Genomic DNA, 18,643 nt, shown 5'->3' on the forward strand with positions numbered 1-18,643 from the left:
AGGAGAGGAAAGTGCATCTTGTAAGCTGGGATCAAGTCTGTCTTCCCAAGGCTGAGGGTGGGTTAGGCATTAGGAAAGTGAAGAATTTCAACACTGCCCTTCTAAGCAAGTGGATTTGGAGGTTCTCGGCTGAGAGGGAGGCTTGGTGGAGATCTCTCATTGCAGATAAATATGGGGTGGAGTGGGGTAACTGGAGATCCAGGGATCCTCCTCTAAGTTGGGGTAGTTCCCCTTGGAAATCTATCATGAAAAGCTTCTCTGTGTTCATGGAAGGAATTTCTGTTAAGGTTGGTAATGGGGAAAGAACAAAGTTCTGGAAGGACCCTTGGTGCTTGGATGTGACTCTAGCTGAATCTTTTCCTCCATCCTTTTCAGTGTGCTCTTAATCAAGAAGCTTCTGTGGCTGAGTACTGTTGTGTGACAGGTGGGTCTCTAACTTGGACTCCCATTTTTAGGAGGGATCTGTTTGACTGAGAATTAGAAGAGATTGGGGGCTTGATGACTCTTCAAAATCAGAGGCTTGATCAGCAGTTGGAAGACAAATGGAGGTGGAAATGGAATTCGAATGGTGAATTTTCTGTTAAGTCCCTTGCCTCTAAATTGGGTAGTTTGGATGCTACTGATTTTCCTGCTTCTCAGATCTAGAATACTATAAGTCCTTCAAAAGTCAACTTTCTAGTTTGGATGATGGCCCTGGATAAATGTCTCTCCAGAGTTAATTTGGTGAGAAGGGGCATTCAGGTTATGGATTCTTTATGTAGTCTGTGTGGGCAACATGCTGAATCGACAGATCATCTATGTATTCATTGTCCTTTTTCCTCTCAGATTTGGGGATACTTTCTCAGTCTTGGAATTCAGTTGGGTAATGCCTAATCGGTTAAGGATCTCTTCGATTGTTGGAAGGTGGGAGGCCTTAGTAAGAAAGGGAACCTGGTGTGGAGGACTATTCCTGCCGCTGTTTTATGGTCCATTTGGGCTGAGAGGAACAGTAGAATCTTCAATAAGAAAGGCAAAAGTCCTGAAGACACTATTCAGAGAGCTGTGGGCAAACTGATTTCTTGGATATCTGTATCTGAGGAATTTAGAAGTCTAAATTTGTTTTCTTTTTATTGTTCTGAATTCTGGAGGAAAGTGTAACTGCTGTGGTATTCAGACTGCCCCTCCGGGTATGATCCCAGCTTGTATGTTTTTGAGTTGAATAAAATTACTTTACCTTTTCCAAAAGAAATAGAAACTATTTGTCATAAAAAAAACAAAGCTAAGAAACTAATGTTATAAACAAAAGAATACGGTCTGAAGTTGCTCTATAAACCTTAAGATTTAAAGCTTCACAATAGAATGAGTTAAAGTAAAATTTAAACTCATAGAAAATGTAAATGGTTGTAATAGATCAACGAAATAATCTATCATACAAACAAAAACTAATATTTAACTTCATCTTTGAAATGAACATTGACCTAGCTCAAAGTGGTAATCATGCAGACAATAACGTTGTTACTCCACATATCTACAATATTGTCACCAATGTATGTTATAACACTATCTCTTGTACTTCACATGGTGTTGGTAGTGTTCATTGGGGAATGTCGATTCTAGTAAAATTTCGTGTTGCTACCTATTTAAATGGAAATATGTTGTGGAAATATTAGCGAAATTAGGGACATTTTAAACCATGATAACCAAAAACAACCATCACATAGAAAACAAGACACCACAATTACCACAATGGAGAACACACCCTTAGCTGAATTGTTGTGGCCATGATAGGATTGGTTACTAATTAGTACCACAAGAATCATGGATTTTTTTGATAAATGAATAATTTATTAATATCAGGAGATTCAAATAGTTCAAGCAACTCTAGGAGAGACACGGGTTGCGACCTCTCCCAATATAGTGGTTAAATTACAAGAAATGGAAAATTCAAATTACAACCAAGCCCAATACAATTGATCCCTATTTGCCCCTTGCTTGGCTAAGTATTGTATTTTCCGATCTCCCCACCCATTATATTCTCATGCTCATATTCTTTATTAACCACTTGAACTTCCTGATTTCATTCCTATAACACCAAATATCAAACTATGGATCCTTGAACCACCTTACTTACGCCTTCAATCATTAAATTCTCCATAAACACGTATGCAATTTGGATTCCTTGATGGCATCAAACAATCCAGCCCTAAGATAATTTCCTACTCCCATTGTTCCCAAGAACAATGCCATAACATTTCCATCCTTATCTCTTAATACCCTTCCTATTTTGGAAGGGCCTAGATTACCTTGACTACTCCCATCAAAATTAAGCTTTATATATCCTTTAAGGGAGGTGCCCATTGAACTTACCCTATCTTTCTTGGGAGAGCTTCTTTCCACCACAATCTAATTTCTTCAAATGCCATCAAAGGAAAATTAGTGAAAATTGTCGATGATTTTTAACCAATGTATTGTCTTGTTCATCACACAATCCTTGATTTCTCGTCTGCTTCTCTCTTGAAAAATTCTTGCATTTCTTTCTTCACAAATGGTCCAAATCACTACTACTCTTGTACATTTCCACATCATCCTTTCTCCTTTTTTTTGGGCCAAGCAATGATATACAAATCAAAGAGCAAATTTACCTCCGTTGGTGGGTTCCACCTACACCCAAACAAATAGAAAACCAATCCCAAATATCTACAACAAAAGGACAGGAAAATTAAGTGATAATAGGTCTCACCATTGGACTTTCAAAGTATACACTAGTTTGGGGAAATACATGAAGGGTCTTTTCTTTTGTAGATTGTCCAAAGTGCTAACTTTCCCATTGAACACTTCCCAGCAAAACACATTAATTTAAAGGGGGGATAGGCATACACCAAACTTCCTTGTAGGTGAAAACCAGAGGTTTAGGAGATTGACAAAGGGACCTAAAAAGGAGACACGAAAAATCCCTTTGGGATGAGGAAGCCAAACCCATTTGTTTGGTTTAGGGGGTTCCAAACAAACATTACTGAGAGTACGCAAAAGCCTGACCACAAAATCAAACTCCTCATTTTGCAACCCTCTATGAAACCCAAAATCTCAATTCATCACCTAAGCATGGGAGGGGTGAGGAGTTTGGAAACAACTGATTTTTATAGTCCCGCTGTTGTCAAGACGTGACCTTGGTGCCCTTGGCTGGTTGCCTCACTCAAACGCCTTGACCTATGGCAACTAGGCACCCACCTAGGCGACAGAAATGACAAGGTGGGTGCCTTATTATAGTATCATTTATATTAAGGCATCTTATTTCTTGTCTTGGTGCAGAAGATAAAAAAGGAAAAATAGGAGAGGAGAGGAAAAGGGAAAGGATGAAGAGAGAAAAGTGCCCCTAAGGCACATAAACTGAGGATTACATCACCCCCTCAAGTTGGGGCATAGATATCAATCATCCCCAACATGTCAGTGTTCATTGTGTCACAAACGATGAAGGCCCTTAGTAATAATATATGCAAGTTGGTCTTTGGAGCTGACATAGGGAGTGCACACTTCCCCCCTCTAATTTCTCCTTGATGAAGTGTTTGTCCACTTCAATGTGCTTTGTTCTATCATGGAGGATAGGGTTGGATGCAATATGGATGATGAATTTATTATCACAATAGAGTGATATAGGACCATCAATTGTAAATCCCAATTCACCTGGTAAGTTCTTAATCCATAGAACTTCAGCAACATCATGGGGCATAGCCTTGTATTCTGCCTCCTCATTAGACCTGGCCTCAATACTTCGTTTCTTACTCTACCGAGTAACAAGATTTCCTCCCACAAAGGTACAATAGCCACTAGTGGATTTTCTGGCATCCACTGAATCAGCCCAATTTGCATCAGTATAGACTTTGACTTTCATATGCCCATGCTTGTTAAAAAGGAGCCTTGTTCCTGAGAACTACTTTAGGTATCTGACCACTTTCTCAGCTACCTCTAGGTGAGTAGCCTTAGGAGCATGCATAAATTGATTGAGAACACTCAAAACATAAGCTATGTCAGGCCGAGTCATAGACAAGAATAAGAGCCTCCCCACAAATTTTTGGTACTGTTTAACATCTTTTATAGGTTCCCCTTGACAGTCACCTAGCTTATGATTCACAACCATAAGGTGTCAGTTGGTTTTGCCCTTACCTTGCATGTATCCTTTAATAGATCTAGGATGTACTTCCTTTGGAAAATGAAGATCCCTTGTTGTGAGCAGACAACTTCAATTCCAAGAATCTAACATAATGGACCCAGATCCTTCAATTCAAACTATGTTCCTAGGAACTTCTTTAGTTTCTACACCTCTGATGTCCAATTACTAGTGATGACTATGTCATCAACATAGACTATCAAAGCAGCATAAAGAGAGTATGATCAGTTTGACATTGTTTGAATCCCATTTGTTGCACAACCTAATGGAATTTGTTGAACCAGACCCTTAGAGACTGTTTTAGGCCACACAAAGACTTCTTCAATCTGCGCACTTTTTGTTCATTGCTTCTAGCACAAAAACTAGGCATTGGACCATGTATACCTCTTCCTCCAAATCCCATTTAAAAAGGCATTCTTGATATCTACTTGATGAAGTTCCCAATCCAAATTTGTAGCCAAAGAAAGTAGAACCCTAATAGAGTTCATCTTTGCAACTAGAGCAAAAGTCTTTGCATATTCTACTCCATACACCTGTGTAAAGCCCTTTGTATTTAGTCGGACTGTATACCTCTCTACTGTATCATCTGCCTTATGTTTTACAAAGAACACCCATTTACACCTTGTTTGGTTACCATCTTGTCTTGGTGCAAAAAGTAAAAGAGGAAAAAAAAAAAGAAGAGGAGAGGAGAGGAGAGAAGAGAAAGGAAGAAGAGAGAAAATTGAAAGAGAGCCAAAAGAATAGGTTGGTGGCGCCAACTATATTATTTATAAGTAGGGTGTCGTACTCTTCTTAGAGACTACAGAAGCCACCATTACCCAAATCAGAAATCTTTAGCCAAAAGGTGGTCCTTGTTAAAATGCACTCCTTAACTTCTTCAAGACTCCTTTATTTTCCTTTGAATATCCTGGCATTCCTTTCTTCCCAAATAGTCCAAATTGTAGCTGCTCTTGTGCATTTCCACATCAGTTTTCCTCTCTTTGTTGGCCACCGAAAAGTTGATGGATCAAAAAGCATTTTAATTTCAAAAAGCAAGTTCCACTTGTACACAAATAAAGAGAAAGCCCAAGTCCAAATATCTACGTCAAAAGAACAAGATAGCAGCAAATGGTAATAGTCCTCGTTTTGCACTTTGCACATTGTACACCAGTTTGGGGATAGACACAAATAAGGTATCTTCTTTTGCTGGTTATCCTAAGTATTAATCTTCCCATGATAACTCTCCCAACAAAAGGCAATTATTATTATTATTATTATTTTTTTTGGGGGGGGGATAGGCCTAGACCAAATTTCTTTCACTAGGAAAATCCAAGGGGAAGAAGAAGAGCAAAGGGACTTAAAAAAGGAAGCACAAGTAAAAAAGGCCATTCGACATCAGGGTCCAAACTCTTTTATCTGGATTGAGGGGGTCCAATCAAGTAGAATCCAACAAAAATAAAAGCTTAGAGACAAGCAAGTTCCTCATCATTTAGGCCTCTGCGAAACTCGAGATCCTAGGCAGGAGACAAAGGGAGAACTGGGTGATGAAGAAACCTCGAAACAAGCTCCTTTTTGAAGAGGGAGATACTATAAAGAGAGGGAAAAAGATCTTTTAAAGGTTGATTTTCCACCCAAACATCTTCCCAAAAATGAACAAAGTTACTTGAACAAACGTCATACCTTACAAACTTGAGGAATTTAGGGAGAATACTAGAAGTTGCCTTCCAAGGAGTAGTGAGTTGAACTCATCGAGATATCCCAACATCCCAACTAGTTTCAAAACATCCATGGATACTAGCCAGCACTTCATGCTAGAGCCTCTCTCTTTCCACAGGCCACCTCCAGAGCCATTTGCCTAAAAGAGCTTCATTTCTGTTGATTAAGTCCCTAATCCTAATCCTCCTTCTTCCTTGCAACGACTAGCTACCTCCCAACTGATCAAGTGATCCTTTTTCTCATCTCCTGGTTCCCACAAGAAATCCCTCATTAATTTTTCTAACCTTTTAGCTACCCTAGTGAGTATCCTAAAAACGGATAGATAGTAAATAGGGAGATTAGTGAGAGTAGCTCTGATTAAGGTGATTCTTCCCTCCAAAGAGATGTAATTCTTTTTCCAGGCCAATAGCTTTTTTTTTCGAACTTTTTTTCTATTTTACATTCCATCTTGAATTTTTATCATATAAAGTTAATAACCTTCTTTAGCTGGTAATTGATATGAAATTTCTCTATTAAATGCTTACTGTAGTAGTATTAATATGCATGCTGATGATTTAACGCATTTTTAGAGGAAATTTAATGTTTTTAATAAAGAGAATTGCTATTTTTCAATTAATATGCATGCTGAATGGTATATAAAACTAGGGAACTGGCCAAGAATTAGCTTTTTATATTATAAAATTCTTATCGCCTAGGCGACTAGGTGCCCTAACATCACCCAAAATCGCCTAGACACCTTGACAACTATGTTTTATACAAAGAGATGGAAAACAAGGAGGGAAAGAGGTATTTTAAAGCAGAATCACCAACATGAACATCCTCCCAAAAACAATTAGAATTCCCTAAATACACATCATACTTGACAACTATGTTTTATAAAAAGAGATGGAAACAAGGAGGGAAAGAGAGGTCTTTTAGACCAAATCACCAATACAAACATCCTCCCCAAAACAAATAGAGTTCCCTAAACACACATCATACTTGACAAACCTGAGAAATTGAGGAATAAAGCCATGAATTTCCAGGGTGCTGTCAACATAGCTGAACATGATACACCAGTATCTTGGCTATTCTCCATGTAGCCATGAATGCTTGCCACTACCTCATGCCATGATCTCCCTCTCTCAAGGCGCATCAGGCGCATAGGTGAGGTGCATTTTAGGGCAGGTGCCTTGCCCAGGTCCTAGGTGCAGCCCTTTCAAAAGGCGCAGTCCTAGGTGCAGCCCTTTCAAAAGGCGCACGCTTGGTGCGCCTAGGCATGCGCTTCAAGAACCCCCTATTTGGTAATGTTGTTCCTTCATTCATCCTAATAAAATATCTTCTTAAAAAGCAATTAAAATTATAAAATCATTATTTTTTGTGTGAGAATTAAGAATTAAAGACCCTAACATGGACTTGTTTGGGCTTGCCTCGAGGGGCATGGCACAAAGGCGGCTCATAGAATCATGAATGTAATATGTTTTACATCACATTAGCTACTCGAAGTAATGCAATTGAGAAAAAAAGAGATTGTGGGTTTCACATGCTTGAAAATGTTTTATATGTTTGATTTTATTTTTAAATTCTCATTTGAATATGCTTTACATGTTATGTTTATGTATTTTAATTTTAATAATAGGTTTTTAAAACATTTATTTTAAAATTTAAGTTTATATTTTTTAATAATATTATGTTTATTTATTTTTATTTTATGGCATTTTTTTTTTATTTTTCTGACTTTTTTTTTTTATTTTTGAGCATTTTTTATTTTTATTTTTACACCTTTGCTTCAAAAGGGCACGTGCCTCGCCTTGCGCCTTGCACCTTAGGCGCAAATTGACCCCTATGCCTTTTTTGCGCCTTGCGCTTTAAAAACACTGGGATAAAGGCACCTCCACTTCCTTCATGATCTGCATTTGTAATGGAGCTGTCATCAATATTATTGGAAGAATATTGGACCAGTCCCTACTCCGGCAATCTAATGTTTAAAGCTGCACGCTGATTTCTATCAAGAATCTCACTTGACCACCAAACCAAGGACTTAGAAGAGCTTGAAAAACGTTCAATATTGTCAACAGTAAATACACTCATATTGGAGAAAATAAAAATCAAACTACTATTGCTAATGTGGATGGTAAAATACAATATAAAAAGCCAAAGCTAACTGTTGAGTTTGTCCGAGTTGTTTTTTATTTAGTTAGGAAGTTGTTGGGCTTTTGGCCCATTAGTTTATATTTTTTTAAGTTGTGACTGTTCAGCTATATTAGTAGCTGCCCTACTAAGGGCATCCTTGTAATATCTCATCCTTTAAGTTAAGTATAAATATAATGAGAGGTAGGCGGCTAGGGTTAATTCTGAATCTTGGTTGACTTCCTACTTTTTTCTTCTTCTCTTTTATTCTCTACTGCTGAAATCTTCATCTTCCCCCTCTTTCCTTTAACAAGAAACTCGACTAAATCTGCAATTAGTTATTTCTACTTGGTATCAGAGCGGGCTGAAGGATCCTTAAAGTTGTTCTCTCATGCAGCCTTAGATCGGCCGATTGCGTGGTGATTTAAGAGGCTGATCGAAGCTCTCAGGTAAGCCCAGTTTTTGGATTTTTTTGGTGGATCTGTGTGCCTCGTACCTGGTCTAGGGTTTCTCATCAAAATTAGGAAAAACTGGAGAAAGGGGAAGAGTCCTGTTTCTGTTGGACTCTTCAATTTTGACTTAGGAAGTGGCGTCCTAATTTTTTAGGGTTCCTTGGAGTTTTTTGTAAGGGGCGACTCAAGTCCTACCTGATTTGGAGGCTTCTAGAGAGAGCGGCTGCCTCTTCTCTCTCTTCTCCCGTCCCACAGAAAAGGAATCTTTTGTGGGAAGAAAGTCTAGGACAACAGAAAGGTGTTGTTGGTTCCAAAAAGTGTTTTGTTTGATCTTGTTGCAAATTTCAGTTATTTTCTTTACGTTTTTTGAGAAGCATGGAGGGCCACGGAGTTGAAAATAAGCCCGGGAGTGAAATGGGACCAGTGGGAGGAGGTGCTGGAGACCCTTTCGGGGCTGGGACCATTACTACAGTTAGGTTGGATGGTGCAAATTACTTAAAATGGTCACAATCTGCAAAAATGGCTATTGGTGCTCGTGGGAAATTAGGGTATATCACTGGTGAAGAGGTGAAACCCGAAACTAGCAACTCCCGGTGGGTACAAGAGAATTCTATGGTGATGACTTGGTTGTTTAATTCCATGTTGCCCCATATAAGTAAAAATTTTTTATGGGCAAATACAACTAAGGAAATATGGGATGGGGTTGCAGAAACCTATTCACAGAGGGAGAATGTTGCTAGGTCTTATCAGTTGAGAAATCAGATTATTTCTACAAGGCAGGGAGATAGATCTGTTGTAGCCTATTTTTCAGCCCTTAAAACCCTGTGGCAGGAAATTGACCATTTAAAGACATTTGCTTGGGAAACCACTAAGGATGCAACTACCTATTAGAAACATCTAGAGAAGTATAGGGTGTTTGAATTTCTTGTTGGCCTTAATCTTGAGTATGATATTGCACGACAACACCTTCTTTCCAAGGACAATGTTACTCTCTCCCAGGCATATGCCTTTGTGTCAGGGGAGGAGTGCAGGAGAGATGTGATGATGAAAAACCTTATTCCTGATCAGTCTACCATGGTAAGTGCTGTGACACCTAAACAAAGTGGAGATCGGGGTGGCAGTGAAATCAAGAAGGAAGATAAAAGAGATTTGATCTGTGACTACTGTAAGAAGCCTAAACACACAAGAGATACTTGTTGGAAGCTTCACCCACATCTTGTGCCGACTAGATTGAAAAATAAGAAGGGAAATGCACACATGGCAGTTACTGGTGACATTCCAGCCCCTCCTACTACAACTGCTGCAGTAAGGGCCGAACTTGAGAGGTATGGGCTACTTCTGAACTAGTGGAATATAGCCAGTTCCAGTTTAGCTGCAAGTGGACAACAAGGTACAGGTGGCACTGGTGGAGTTCACTCTACTTCCTTTGCTCACACAGGTAGTTCACACGTCACTGCAAATTATGTTTCTACTTGGTATCAGAGCACATGATCCAGAGTTCTACTATTTTTTCAACTTACCAGCTCTGTTCTGGCAGAGATAAGGTCTATCAAGATTAGTGATTCTATTTCTCTACCCTCTATCCTTCATGTTCCCAGATTGAGCACTAATTTGTTATCTGTTAGTAGTTTGACTAAGAACCTGAACTGCTTAGTAATTTTTTCTCCTGGTCATTGTATTTTGCAGGCTTTGGATTCAAAGAGGACGATTGGGAGTGGTCGTGAAGTGAATGGAATCTACCTCCTGGATGTACTTCCTCCTCATCAGAGTCATCATGTCAGCTTAGAAAGCATTGTAGACATTCATTTAAACCTAGTAATAAAAGATGTTCTTCTTTTGATGTTATTCATTCGGATGTGTGGGGCCCTTACCATGTTCCTTCTATGGGAGGCTATCGCTATTTTCTCTTATTTGTGGATGATTTCTCACGATACTCATGGATTTACTTGATGAGATCCCGCGATGAAGTACCATCCTTGGTGAGGCAATTTCATCAGATGGTACTAACACAGTTTGGAACAAGAATAAAGGTGTTCAGATTCGACAATGCCAGGGAATATTTTGAAAGACACCTTGCCTCATATCTGTTAGAATATGGTGTTGTCCATCAGAGCAGTTGTCCCTATAGTCCACAGCAGGATGGTGTTGCAGAAAGGAAGAACAAACACATTGTTGAGATTGCAAGAAGCATGATGATCACATCTACACTTCCAGTTCGGTTTTGGGGTGATGCAGTTCTCACAGCAGTATATCTGATTAACAGGGTGCCCTCTCGTATACTTGGATTCAACACCCCATTTAGTCTCCTTTTTCCTCAGGGGGAGATGTTTCATATTCTTGGTCCTCACCGCTCGAAGCTTGATCCCAAGGCAAAGAAGTGTGTCTTCCTTGGATATGCAGAGAATTAGAAAGGGTACTGCTGCTATGATCCAGTCTCTGGGAGCCGATATGTTACCATGGATGTCACATTTTTTGAATCCACGTACTTCTTCTCAAAGAATCCTTCTCAGGGAGAGTGTTTTGGGGAAGTGAGTCAGCAGTCTATTCCTCTCCCAGTTCCAGTCCCTGTGTCTACTCCTGTGCTTGACCACCACCCTGTGTCACCTACCTTGCCACCTCCTGTGTTATGCTTCTTAGCATTACTTATGACAGAGACTTCACAAGGAGGTTGATTCCACTACAGCAGAACTCACATTACTTCCTGTCGATTCCTTGGAGACTCCAGATTCGATTGACATAGATTCAGGTATTCTTCTTGGTCCCGTTACTGTTTCAGTTCCCATTGATCCTACTAACACTGTTACAGATAACCTTGATCTCCCTATTGTTCTCAAAAAGGGGAAGAGAAAGTGTACTGCTCATTGTATTTCACAGTACTTATCCTATAATTGACTTTCTCCTTCCTACCGTGCTTTTCTTTCCTCTCTTGATTCAGTGTTTATACCCAAGGGTGTTAGTGAGGCTCTCTCCAAACCTGAGTGGAAGACAGCTATGCAGGAAGAGATGGCAGCTTTGATTAAGAATCAGACATGGGACATTGTGGATCTACCAGAAGGCAAGGAGACAGTTGGATGCAGATGGGTTTACACAGTAAAATATAAGGCAGATGGAAGTATAGAAAGGTACAAGGCAAGACTTGTTGCAAAAGGGTACACACATACCTATGGCATTGATTACTTAGAGACCTTTGCACCAGTTGCAAAGATGACTTCTGTTCGAATACTTCTTTCTCTTGCTGCCTCATACTCTTGGCCCTTGTTTCAACTTGATGTGAAGAATGCTTTCCTAAATGGGGATTTGCAAGAAGTGTATATAGATCTTCCTGCTGGCTTTTACAATGATACTGAAAAGGGAAAGGTATGCAGGCTTAATAAGTCACTTTATGGTTTGAAACAATCTCCCAGAGCATGGTTTGACAGATTCAGAAAGGCCTTGATTGCTTTGGGCTACACAAACTCAATCCGATCACACCTTGTTTGTGAAGCGAAGGGGATCTTTGGTGTTAGTCCTAATTGTTTATGTGGATGATATTGTTGTCACCGGGAATGGTTTGAGTGAGATTGGTGGTCTGAAAAGGAACCTACATAAAGAATTTGAAATTAAGGATCTTGGAGAACTGAGATACTTCTTAGGCATTGAAGTTGCAAGATCAAAACATGGAATTTTTATCTCTCAAAGGAAGTATGTCTTGGATTTCCTTCAAGAGACATGGAAGCTTGGAACAAAGGCAATCAACACCCCTATTGATCAGAACCATAAAATCAATGCATTAGAAGGTGAACCAGTAAAGGATATTGGGAGATATCAGAGACTTGTGGGTCGGCCGCTATACTTGTGTATGACAAGACCAGACATTTCCTATGCAGTAAGTGTAATAAGTCAATACATGCATGCTCCACGAGTCCAGCATTGGGAGGCAGTTGACAGGATTCTTGCTTATCTGAAGGGACACCCGGGCAGAGGCATATTGTTTACTGATCATGAACAGTTGTAACTAGAGGCTTATACAGATGCAGATTGGGCAGGATGCCTTGATGACAGGAGATCAACTTCAGGAGTGTGCACCCTTGTTGGGGGTAACCTTGTCTCATGGAAGAGTAAGAAACAAACAGTGGTGGCAAGATCAAGTGTTGAAGCCGAATACAGGGCCATGGCACATGGAGTTTCAGAACTTCTCTGGATCCGTTCCCTGTTAAAAGAAATTGGTGTACAGGCAGAAGACCTATGATGCTATATTGTGCTAACCAGGCAGCAATTAACATTGCCCATAACCCAGTCTAGCATGGCCGAACTAAGCACATTGAAGTGGATAGACATTTTATCAGAGAAAGGGTAACTTCTGGAGTAGTTTGTCTTCCATACATTGCTTCTGATCTGCAGTTCGCTAATGTTCTCACAAAAGGTGTTGCAAAGAACAAGCTGGAGCATGATCTACGCAAGTTGGGAATGTGTGACATTTACTCCCAACTTGAGGGGGAGTGTTGAGTTGGTTCGAGTTGTTTTTTATTTAGTTAGGAAGTTGTTGGGCTTTAGACCCATTAGTTTATGTTTTTTTAAGTTGTGACTGTTCAGCTATATTAGTAGCCGCCCTACTAAGGGCATCCTTGTAATATCTCATCCTTTAAGTTAAATATAAATATAATGAGAGGTAGGCGGCTAGGGTTAATTATGAATCCTGGTTGACTTCTTACTTTTTTCTTCTTCTCCTTTCTTCTCTACTGCTGAAATCTTCATCTTCCCCCTCTTTCCTTTCACAAGAAACTCGACTAAATCTGCTATTAGTTATTTCTACTCTAACCACTCAAAATACTTGGTATCAATGTTGCATGGACTTTCCTAAACATTTGAAGTGTTCTTGTTGGACATTCATCATATTCCAACTCCATGTATACTTGAAGGACACTCTAAACATTTTCAGTTCTTTTGTTTAACTGAACAACTAATTTACACAATGATTGCCATTTTCCTATAAAAGGCTATTAGCTAATGTCTATAAATGTTTAGAGCATGTTCTATAGGTATGTATGTTAGAATTGAAGACAATATAGGTTATAGTTTGTATTTTTATATAGACTTGTCAATAAGGTTTTTTCATCTTGCTGAGCCTGACTTGTGACACATGTTGGATTTTGATTGCTTTATCCATGTCTTGTCCATGCAACAACACTGCTTGGAATACTAAAATTCTTTTATGAAATAACTGTATTGGCCCTAGAGATCTCCATTCTAAAACTTACTTTGATGCACTTGTTCTAGCTAGCTTAACAGTAATTTTACAAGGTATAGTTTATAATGTAAAGAAGGTGGAGTAGCTCTTGTCTATTTTTGCAACTCAAAATTTGAAACTTTTAAGTCTCTTTTTCTAGAATGAAATCTCACTTTTAAATGGTCTTATGAAACCTTTTTTTTCTGTGGAAATCCTATGTTTTTGTTCTTTTTTATTTTTATTACTTGTTCCAATGGTAAAATCTTGGGCTGGCAAGCATGAGAATATGGGTTCGAGTCTGAGAATAGCCACTGTGTGCAAAAAATTGCCAAAGGTTGGGACCATTTCCAGTCTACCCCTCCTAAGCCTCATATAGCTGGGGCATTGGGTATTGGCCCGTTTTCTTTATTTATTTTTTTCAATAGGCAAGGAAAACTTATTCATTTCAGTTGAAAAACAACCCACTTGATGTATGGAACTGTTTGATATTAGATGCAAACCAGAAAATAAACAAACAAGAGAGGAAGAGAAGAGAGAGCTGGCGGCAATGAGTGTTAGAGAGTAAGAGGTTCGAACATAACCTCTCTCTAACACTCTAAACATCTTATTAATAAGTTAATCTTTTACAAATTACAGAGAGGCCCTTGAGTGAGTAGGAAAATACAAAAAACAGACTATTATAGAGTATGGGCCCAGAATAAGGCCCACAACAGAGAGAAACATAACATAACATAAAATGACAGTCTATGGGCCATTCGGCCCATCTTCTCTACACTCCCCCTCAAGCTGAGCATAGATGTTAATCATGCCCAGCTTGCCAGTGTCATGTTGAAGCCTTCCCTTGGAAATGCCCTTGGTGAGAAAATCTGTCAATTGTCCTTCAGAAGTAATGAATGGAAGACACACTTCACCGGAGGAGACTCTTTCACGAATAAAGTGTCTATCAACCTCAATATGTTTGGTTCTATCATGTTGTACCGGGTTGTGAGCAATGTTGATGGCAGCCTGATTATCACAGTACAACATCATGGGTTTGTCATGATCTACCCCAAGTTCTTCCATTAAGGACCTTAGCCACAACAATTCTGAGACTCCATGTGCCATGGCTCTATATTCTGCTTCTGCGGAGGATCGAGCCACAACTGTTTGTTTCTTACTCCTCCAAGAGACAACATTACCAGCCACCAGACTGCAATACCCTGAAGTAGATCTTCTATCATCAATATTTCCAGCCCAATCAGCATCAGTATAGGCTTCAAGTTTCAGATGACCATGTTTGGCAAATAGAATTCCTTTTCCTGGAGAGCCTTTCAGATAGCACAAAATCCGTTCTGCTGCTGCCATATGGGTATCTCTAGGAGCATGCATGAACTGGCTAATGCAACTGACAGCATACGCAATATCTGGCCTAGTCATGCACAGGTACAAAAGCTTCCCAAGAAGTCTCTGGAAGACCCCTTTGTCTTCCAACAAAGTTCCATCCGAAGCTGAAAGTTTGTGACTCATATCAATAGGAGTTGCAGCTGGTCTTGCACCCAATTTGCCAGTTTCAGACAACAAATCAAGGACATATTTCCTCTGGGAAATAAGAATCCCATCCCTGGATCTGGCAACTTCTATGCCAAGGAAATATCTCAACTCCCCCAGATCCTTAATCTCAAATTCTATACGGAGGAAAGACTTAAGGCCCAGAATGCTTGAGGCATCATCACCAGTCACTATAATGTCATCAACATACACAATGAGATACACTGCTAGAGACCCACTTTTCTTCACAAAAAGAGTATGATCTGACTGTGTCTAAACATAGCCGAATTTAACAAGTGCAGCTCTAAATCCCTCAAACCAGGCTCTAGGAGATTGTTTGAGGCCATAAAGAGATTTCTTCAGTTTACATACCTTTCCTTGCATATCTTTCCCATACATTCCTAGAGGAAGACACATGTAGACCTCCTCATGTAAGTCATCATTCAGAAATGCATTCTTTACATCTAACTGATAGAGAGGCCAATCAAAGTGAGCTGCCAGAGACAAAAGAACCCTCACAGATGTCATCTTAGCAACAGGGGCAAAAGTTTCCAGATAGTCAATCCCATATGTTTGTGTGTAGCCCTTTGCAACAAGTCTGGCCTTGTACCTCTCAATAGTCCCATCTGCCCTGTATTTAATGGTAAAAACCCACTTGCATCCAACTGGATCCTTCCCTTCAGGCAAATCCACCACCTCCCAAGTACCATTTTCATGTAGAGCATCCATTTCAGCCTGCATGGCATCTCTCCATTCTGGAATCCCAAGAGCTTCTGATACAGACCTAGGAATGGGGTTAGAAGCAACTGAAGAGAGGTAGGCACAATATGAAGGGGAAAGTAGGTCGTAAGAAAGGTGTTTGGAAATGCAGTGTGCAGTACACTTCCGCTTTCCTTTCCTAACAGCAATGGGGACATCAAGATCTGGGAAGGAGGATTCCAAGGGAGCTGAAGCAATACCTGTTATCTCATCTGTGATTGGGAGGGTATGAGCCTCATCTGTTGTAAGGGAAACCACTTGCTCATTCCTGGATCTCTGCCTTTGATACACTTTGGGATTATGGGTAGGACGAGGAGGTAAAGAGATAGGAGCACTAGGACAAGAAGAATGAAGTGGCTGATCCTCCTTTGATTCATTTTGGGAGGATACAGATTTGTCAAGAGACTGAACTGGGACAGGAAGGGGAAGAGCAAAAACTTGTGACAGACTCTCCCCCTGTTGACAATGTCCTTCCTGAGAGGAACCATAAAAAGGAGAAAGTTCATCAAAGGTAACATCCATAGAGACATGTCTGGTGCCAGTCTTTGGATCAAAACAACAATAACCCTTTTGTGTGGGGGAGTAACCAAGGAAGATGCATTTGTGGGCTTTTGGTTCAAACTTGTGTCTCTGCACACTTGGAATGTGAACATAACAGGTACAACCAAACACACGAAGAGGAATTGGGAAGAGATCCTTATCTGGATGAAGAAGACTGAAGGGGGATTTAAACCCTAAAACCCTGGATGGCATACGGTTTATTAGATAGGTAGCAGTAAGTACAGCATCACCCCAAAATCTTGTGGGAACATGTGAGGCAAATAAAAGGCTCCTTGCAACCTCAACAATATGTCTATTTTTCCTCTCAGCAACTCCATTTTGTTCAGGGGTTCTAACACAGGAGCTTTGGTGAATAACCCCCATGTCAGAGAGATACAAGGATAAGCTCTTCTCAAAATACTCTTTTGCATTGTCAGATCTGAAAACCTTAATTCTGGTACCAAATTGAGTTAAAACAAGCTCATGAAATTGCCTCACAAGTTTCGAGACTTCGTCTCGGGATTTCATTAAGTATATCCAAGTGAATCTAGAAAAGTCATCAATAAACAGGATAAAGTATTTGTAGCCCCCCATAGAGGGTAAGTGGTAAGGCCCCCACACATCAGAGTGTACAATATGAAAAAGAAAAGAGGATCTTTTATTGCTCATAGGGTAATTTTTTCTACAATGCTTTGACAACTGACATGACTCACAATTGAGACTGGACACACTGACTCCCTTAAACAGTTTTGGAAACAAATGACTTAAAGCAGAAAAAGGTAAATGACCCAACCGACAATGATTCAACATAATTTGACTGACAGACTCTGAAGAAGTAGAACCAAAAGCAACATTCTTGGGATGATCAAAGCATTGGCCAGGGGTGTCAAGCAAGTATATTCCATTCGCTTCATGGCCACTCCCAATCACCTTCCGAGACTTCAGGTCCTGAAACACACAGTGAGAAGGGAAAAATGTTACACAACAATCCAATGACTTGGTCAAGCTACTTACAGATAACAAGTTGGTATTTAACTTAGGTACATGAAGAGTGGAAGATAAAAGTAAAGAGTCTGTAGGCTTGACAGTTCCCTTGCCAGAAATGGGGGCAAGAGAACCATCAGCTAAGGTGATTTTGTCACGGCCAGGAAGCAAATCATATGACACAAACAAAGTGGAAAGGTTGGTCATGTGATCAGAAGCACCTGAGTCAATGATCCAAGGGGTCTTGGGATTACCTGAGGTAAATGCATGGTTAGCAGAAGCCCTTATACCTGAGTGAGCAAATGCAGTAGTGGCTGGACTTCCAGAAGGGTTGGATGATGAAGTTACACCTTCAAGCTGGCTGATCATCCTTCCAAACTTCTCATATTCAGCTTTCATGGCTGCCAATTGTGCACTTGCAGACTCAAACTCTGTATCTGTACTTGTGGCAGTATGTGCGCTTCCTGTTTTTCTATTGTCATTCTTCTTCTGGAATCGGATAGGAACAAGACTGGGATGCAATTTCCAGCACTTGTCCTTAGTGTGTTTCGGCTTCTTGCAATATTCACACACCACCTTCTTCTTTCCTGTGCCACTGGGAGCTCCTGTAACTCCTTTGGGTTTGATTCCCATATTTGCAAAATGATCATTGATACTGACCCCTTGAACTTGCACTTTCCTCCTACTTTCCTCACTGCTGACCAAAGCATATGTTTGAGACAATGAAACATCTTCCTTGGACAGGATGTTTTGCTTTGTAATGTCATATTCAGAATTGAGCCTTGTCAAGAACTCAAAGACCCTATTCCTTTCAACCAATTTCCTATATGTTTCAGCATCCTTAGGGGTATCCCATGTCACGGCCTCTATCAAATCAATTTCTTGCCATATAGATTTTAGGGCTGAGAAGTATGCTGCAAGTGACTTCTCCCCCTGTCTTAGAATCTTCACATCACTTCTCAGTTTGTAAGCTCTGGCAACATTCAACTTCTGGGAGTAAGTTTCTGCAACACTATCCCAGATTTCTTTAGCCGAGTTCATCCACAAGTAATGTTGTCTAATCTGTGGCTGCATTGAGTTCACAAGCCACCCAATCACTGTGTAATTCTCCTGCACCCATTTCTCATAAGAGGGATCCTCCTCCGGGGGAGCTTTCTTTCTCCCAGAGATAAACCCCCACTTTCCTCTACTGCAAATATGAATTTTTACGGATTGTGACCAGGCCAA

At 40.1% G+C, this 18,643-nt stretch overlaps 1 protein-coding gene across 2 annotated transcripts in view; it reads left to right on the forward strand.

The window, feature by feature from the left end:
* The window catches only part of LOC104610800 (pentatricopeptide repeat-containing protein At3g59040), a 40,218-nt gene that overhangs the window by 8,765 nt on the left and 12,810 nt on the right, over positions 1–18,643 (forward strand). Inside the window, exon 4 of one of the 2 annotated variants that reach the window (XM_088904312.1) lies at positions 10,087–10,149. The exons of the other annotated variant lie outside the window; for it this stretch is intronic. Coding sequence (XP_088760438.1) covers positions 10,087–10,149 — 63 coding nt within the window. The remainder of the gene's footprint in view (positions 1–10,086; positions 10,150–18,643) is intronic. 2 annotated transcript variants of the gene reach the window in all.

This window comes from Nelumbo nucifera, chromosome 4 (genome assembly GCF_055504915.1).
Source record: "Nelumbo nucifera cultivar China Antique chromosome 4, China Antique-T2T, whole genome shotgun sequence".
NCBI classification, from domain to species: Eukaryota; Viridiplantae; Streptophyta; class Magnoliopsida; order Proteales; family Nelumbonaceae; genus Nelumbo; species Nelumbo nucifera.